Here is a 6758-nt window from a genome sequence, read left to right on the forward strand (position 1 = left end):
TTTATTGTAATGTAGCTAGAAACAGAATTAAACTGTATCAGGGGCAGGGCAGTGCCCCTCTGAAGCCGGAACTATTATTTTTTTATAAGTACCCTCAATTCGTATATCGTTTTAGGGGTAATTATTGGGGGTTATTGGTATATAAAAAAACATGAAAAATTGCTTTTTTTTTGGCTTAAGGAGAAATAATAATGTGGTTATAATAAAACAAAAATTGTATATTTTTATAATTTATTTCACTTGTAATAGAATTTTAAGTTGTATTTTCTTAAATAAAAAAATCACATTTACTAAGATATATTTAGCCTGACTTAAAAAATATTTTATGTAATCAAGTTTTTCTACGCTAGATATATTGCTATTTCAAGCTTTTTAGAATAGCCACATTTAAAACTTGTCTCCTACAACTGTCCCTAATTTTTTTTTTCATGTTTAGACCAAACCGGATTTAACGACATCTAAACAAATGGGATCTGCGTTCGTATTAAGCGGTTTCTAATGAATATAGTTTTGGAATTTCTTAGTCATTTTATTTCAATTTTTTATTACTAGAAAACTAAATTTAAATATTAAAAAAATTGCTTATGTTTAAATTATCTTGAATTCAGTATGACCTGTATATTGTTCTCTTTTTTTTTCAAAGGAAATGAAAGAGATAGATAATATACATCTAAATCTATACATTAGATGTTTTCTTTCCCGTGCCATAGATTTTCTGACAAAGATTATAAAATCTCCAATCATTTAATTCCTGAGTCGATTCTTTCACCATATTTCTATACTCAGTTCTTATATCTGACATTTTTTTAGAACAATTTAATGGACTTTTATTTAATATCTCTGATACATCCATCCATAGATAACTTCTGACATACTTTGGATTTTTAAATTTATCCAAATGTGTCAAATACCATGTCAACAATTGTTCTATTTCATCATCGGTCCATAATTCATCAAAACTACCCTCATTTTGAGGTTTTAAATCTGTTATTAATAAATCTTTTAACAGCACTTCTTTAGCTGAAATTTCTTGCATCAATTCAATAAACTCCGTTTCCACTAAATTCTCAGTATTATATAAATTTTTCATATAATTTATTTTATTAAAAACTTTTGATACAGGTTCGTTTATAGTATTAGCTAACTCCATCCATACATATTTCTTTTCGTATTTCGGACTTAGAAATTCTTCCAAATTATCCAAATAATATTTTAATGCTTTCTCGACTTTCTCATTAGAAATCGCTACATCTTTATATGTCTTTTTATCTTCTAGATTTTTTCCGTTACCAATTTTTGCAAATTTCGGTTTTAATTTTAGAATCTTTTCAATTAATTTGTAATAAGGAGATTGTTTTAAATCTTCATTCATCGCAGACATTCTGTGTTGATTTTTCAGTTTCAATAAAATCCTTCTACAAGACATCGGAGGTTTCATTAACTTTAATGATATTTCCTTCCACATTTCTCTTGAATCAATCTCTTTTCCTTTATGTGATCTTAAATATTTCAAATAATTTATTAATAATTGTTTTTTAGTTTTTTTATTCCATTTATTAATTTGTTTCGATTCAATGTTCTCGTCTATTTGATTTATATCAGATTCTTGTGTTAACATTTGTTCATCAACACTGTCTATCATTTCTTGATCTTCTGGAATAACTATTATATATTCAAAATCGTCATCTGAAAATACAAATATAAAGGTTCTAAATTCTAGACCACAAAACTAAACTAAGCTAAGGACCTGAAACAGCTTAATTATGGTAAAAATCCCGTTTCTTACGAACAGTATATAAGTTTTTATTTGTTACTTATAGTAGTACTAGCTGTCGCCCGCAACTCTGTCCGCGCGAAATTAAAAAAAACTAAATTAGTAGCCTTTATGTTGTTCTCCATCAATACCAAATTTCAGCAAGATCTGTTGAACCGTTCTGGAGATACCTTCAATTGTATGTTTGATACATCCATCCATACATACATCCATCTAAACATTCGCATTTATAATATTAGTAAGATAAATAATATGGCAGTCAGACCTTTTCTTTTCACCCTACATAATGATCTATTTATTACCCGACTAACAAAGAGGGTAATGTTTCGAACATATGTAAGTTTGTTTTTATGTATGTAGGTTAGGACGGAATAGAGCCTAAACTAGAAAACCGATTTTGGTGAGTGAGGTGTCATTTGATTCAATCTTTTCCCAGGAGTGTCATCACCTATGACATCATCATCATATATACCTATATGACATCAGTTTTTTAAAATATTTAATGCTTAAAATGCAATCAAAAGTTGGTTCTATTTCATCCATTAAAGCCTAAGCCGGGTATTTTTATTTTTAAATTGAGTTTAGGTTATCAACTAGTTGTTACAGTTTGAGTTTAGACTGTAAAAACACTTGTACAAAAAACAAGATTTTTTTTAATAAATAAACTATTTACTACTATTACTAGCTTTTACCCGCGACTCCGTCCGCGCGGAATAAAAAATAGAAAACGGGGTAAAAATTATCCTATGTCCGTTTCCTAGTTCTAAGCTACCTGCCCACCAATTTTCAGTCAAATAGATTCAGCCGTTCTTGAGTTATAAATAGTGTAACTAACACAACTTTCTTTTATATATATGGATTATTACAGTATTACCACTAACTACTAAATATTTGACACGGCTACTAATCTATAAATTTGGATTGACTTACTAAAATCTTTTAAAATTACTTAGAAATATTATCAAATAACTTACCATCTGGTAACTCTTTCTTAATACTTTCAATATCCAGTCCTTCATCAACATCACACATAAAAATCTCAGAATCTTCATTAATTGATTGATTCCTTCCTTTCGAAGTATAAATATCATCCAGCATATTATAATATTTCCATGACACTTTAATTTCTGGATTTCTCGTCTTCATTGTAGTTAATTTTCTATAAGATTTACGTAATTCTAGAAATTTCTCGCTACATGCAGACTCAGTCTTTCCAATAACACGAGCCAAATCCGACCATCTGCAATGATCTTCTAAATTTTGATGCAAAGAATCATAATTATTAGCAAAATAATTGATAAGTTGTTTTATTTCTCTGGCTGCCCATTCTTCACTGTCATCGGAACCTATTTTGCCATTTTTCAATTTAGATTTGATAGCTCGGTAACCAAATACTTTCTTACACATAGCATAATAAGGCCATAGTATCGGCATATCTGGTTTATTTATTTCTCTTTGTATATATCTTGTATATATTTGTTTCAAATTTCTAAATCTATGTGCACATTGTACCGCAGTGATTCCTAATTGCTTCGCTAATGTTTCCCATAGTGATAATTTCTTTTGTAATGAACATGAGAATTTTTCTTTATTCTTTAAATAATATTCCAGTATTCTGTTAGCTTTGGATTCACCGATACGTCGTTTGGATCGCTTCATAAAACCTCTTTCGTCATACATTTCATCGTCTTCTGAATATTCGTCGATATTGTCATCATCTATATGTACTTTTTTAACTGTAATAAGTAAAAGAGAACATTAAAGTACATTATAAGCTTAATATTGATTTGACGAAGGTAATTTGTGCAAGTATTAGTTTCTAGGAATAATGATAGATACAAGACTAAAGAGTGACGGTGGCTCAGGGGTTAAACACTTGACTTGCAATCTGCAGGTCCTGGGTTCAAATCCCGCCATGTACCAATGTGTTTTTCGATTTACATATGTACATTTATCCGACGTTCTTACGGTGAAGGAAAACATAGTAATGTAACCTGCACATATCTGAGAAGAAATTCAATGATATGTTTAAAGTCAACCCGCACTGGACCAGTGGTTGACTATGGTCTAGTCACCCCTAACTTAGGAGAGGCTCCGAGTCCTTCGGTAGGGACGTATAGCTGATGATGATAACAAGAATATTCTATATTATTTAAATGTATGGTAGGTAAATAATAATTTTTAATGTATGATCTCATACATAGTAAGTTATAAGTTGTAGTGATTACTCGGAGAGTTACTATATTAGGCGAGTTAATAATTTTCTACCTTTTACTATAAAATGTAAAGTTGAACCTGAATTAGTGAAAAAGTCAGTGGTGTTGCAGAAAATCGAACCCATACAACTAACAAAATAAGCAACCTTTACACCTCTATAAGCTCCATAAGCCAGAATCTCAGGTTAGCAAGGAACCTCTATGAGTGAGAAAAAAATCGTGGACACTTGGACTCTCCCTTATCCCAGTTTAATTAAATAATGTAAAAACTATTAACTTTACATCTTAAGTAAAATTGAATTTGTATTAAAATGACTTGATACTTACCACCAATTTTTTCTGGTTCATGTTTCTCATTATGTATTTTAATATTTTCGTAACCCTCAAGCAGATTTATATCCATACCATAGTCAAAAATACGATCAAATACATCAATGTATTTCCAATTTATTTGCAAATCTGGGTTCTCCTTTTTATCTTCTAATATAGATTTATATAATGCAGTCAATTTTTCCCATTGCTTCTTACAACTGTGCATATTTTTCTGTAACTTCTCCGCAACCATAGACCAACAGACATAATAACAAACAGAGTCTTTAAATAATTCCATATTATCAAAGAAGAATTGTACTAACTCATCTATTTTTCCTATACTCCATGGTCCATATTCCTCATTTTTCCGTGGATTTTTCAACTCTGTCTCATTTTCGCGGGCAATTATATTATCAAGTATAATTGCTGTTGGAATCCTATTCATTATATCATATTCCCCATTCATTAAAGTTTTAAAATGTTCACTTTTCATTTCTCTATACTTCTCCTTACATAATTCAGGATTTTTCTCCAATAACCGTCCAATTTCGTGCCATAAGAATTTGTTTGGTATTGTTGAATCTTGAAATTCGTGGAAACAATCAAAACAATACTTCACTAATACTGTTCTCTCGGTTTCATTGAAGTTTTTATCTTCCTTTTGGTTATTTATTTCATCAGTAGGTCTGGCTGCATATTTATTTTTAAATCTTTCATCACCATCAAAGATTTGATCAAATATTTTCATGTATGGCCAATTAATTTTATCAGGACCAACTTCATAACGCCTATGTAACATCCTTATGTAGTGCTGTTTGAAATTAAGAAAGCGTTTATGCCAATATTCTGCATCTTCTTCACCCATTTCCATTGCGATTTTATTCCAAATACTTTTATACAAGTTTTTCTTATGATATGCATCTTTATACTTCAAGTATAAATTTAGCATATGTTCAACTTTTTCATCACTACCATGTTTTGAGGTTCTAACCAATCCGGGTTTATTTATTATAAAAACACTATCTTCATTGACTTTGGGTGCTTCATTTAGTTTTATATTCTTATCAGGCTCTTCATTATTTGCACTTTCGTTGACAAATTCTTTCACATAATAATCATTTTGAAAGGCACGGTGGCATATCTCATTATAAGGCCATGCTTCTAATACTCCTTTTTTTTGATAATTTGCAAGTATTTCGGCATATTTTTGTTTAAGACTAAGTAGTCCAATTTCACATAGTGTTGGATCTTTATCTTTGAATATTGTCCTACAAGCTATTTCCCATAATTGTTGATTTGTTGTTGTACCAGATTCAATGTTTTCTAAGTTATCAACATATAACTTGAGTAACTTATGTACATCTTCTTCTTGCCACTCTTCATTTATTTGTATCTTTGTCTGTATATTGTTTATAGTGTAATCGTCTACTGATTCTTCAACATTAGCAAACACAAAGTCGCTTTCTTGAAATTCAACCACTTCATGGTCACCTAGATCTTCTAGTTTCCCTATTCCACCAGAATCTTGACTATTATTTTCTAAAAAAAAAGACATCATAGTAAATATAACAGACTATTACCAATCAATAAAATTTCATTGTAAATTCATTGCTAACAACTAAATCTTGAAACCAAACATAATGAATAAAAATTAACACCTTGTATGATGAGAATGGTACTGATTTGAATAGTTATTCTAGGCACTGCATTTAAACATGGAAATGTTGAAAATACATATTATGATATACTTAATCTATATTACTTACCATCGACATAAAACAGTAATATATCACCATTAGACTGCACTTCAGTTTTTACAACTATTTGCTCCATTTTCACAGCTAATCATAACTTATTTATTCCGTCAATAAATGGTCATTTTGCTGAAAATCAACTTACATTTAACACATAGTAAAAACATTGTCGACGTAAAGATTCGCTAACGCTAATAAATGTAATGTAACAATGATACGGCAAGAACGAAATTCCGTATTTTCTTTTTAGCTTTCACACAAGTAATATAATTTGTGAATACAAATTATTTCTGTCAAATTATTAACTCAAGTTTTTCCCGGTTTATTTGTTTTCATATTTTGACATTAGTAAAAAAAACGATCAGAAATCTTACCAGCATGAATTCAAATAGCGCAGCAATGCGTTTTATGTTGCGGTTTGACAGAAGGTCGCCATCTTGTGTTAGTAAGTTTATTGGAATAAAAAAAAATACATAACTAGAACCATAACAATAACATTAAATATGAAAAATACTTTTTCGCAATAAAATCAATAATTTTAAAAGTTAGAAAATTAAAATTTAACTTACTTGAAATCTATTTATGCACTTTCAATCTTAAATGGGATATAGTTATCAATCAAACCAGGTCTTGTAGTTGCAAGCATAAAAAAACTTAACAAAACTCAGACTCAAACTCAGGATGAAAAGATGTTCTTTTTAT

At 29.7% G+C, this 6758-nt stretch overlaps 1 protein-coding gene across 1 annotated transcript; it reads right to left on the reverse strand.

The window, feature by feature from the left end:
* Positions 1-310: 310 nt before the first annotated feature.
* Positions 311-6508, reverse strand: LOC106720064. The gene is made up of 5 exons (XM_014514640.2): positions 6431-6508; positions 6069-6185; positions 4318-5841; positions 2749-3510; positions 311-1686 (listed from the first exon to the last, which is right to left on the reverse strand). Exons 2-5 carry the CDS (start codon positions 6133-6135, stop codon positions 677-679), a joined length of 3363 nt encoding a protein of 1120 aa, XP_014370126.2. The 5' UTR covers positions 6136-6185; positions 6431-6508; the 3' UTR covers positions 311-676.
* Positions 6509-6758: the final 250 nt, after the last annotated feature.

Source organism: Papilio machaon, chromosome 23, assembly GCF_912999745.1.
Source record: "Papilio machaon chromosome 23, ilPapMach1.1, whole genome shotgun sequence".
NCBI lineage: Eukaryota > Metazoa > Arthropoda > Insecta > Lepidoptera > Papilionidae > Papilio > Papilio machaon.

What these genes read in the sequence shown, in the direction of transcription:
- LOC106720064 (XM_014514640.2), bottom strand. Translation starts at nt 6,135, where the DNA reads ATGGAGCAAATAGTTGTAAAAACTGAAGTGCAGTCTAATGGTGATATA. An exon ending in TGAACCAGAAAAAATTGGTG is followed by an intron (nt 3,511 to 4,317) that starts GTAAGTATCAAG and finishes TACTTATTACAG; the next exon opens with TTAAAAAAGTACATATAGAT. An exon ending in TAAGAAAGAGTTACCAGATG is followed by an intron (nt 1,687 to 2,748) that starts GTAAGTTATTTG and finishes TTGTATTTTCAG; the next exon opens with ATGACGATTTTGAATATATA.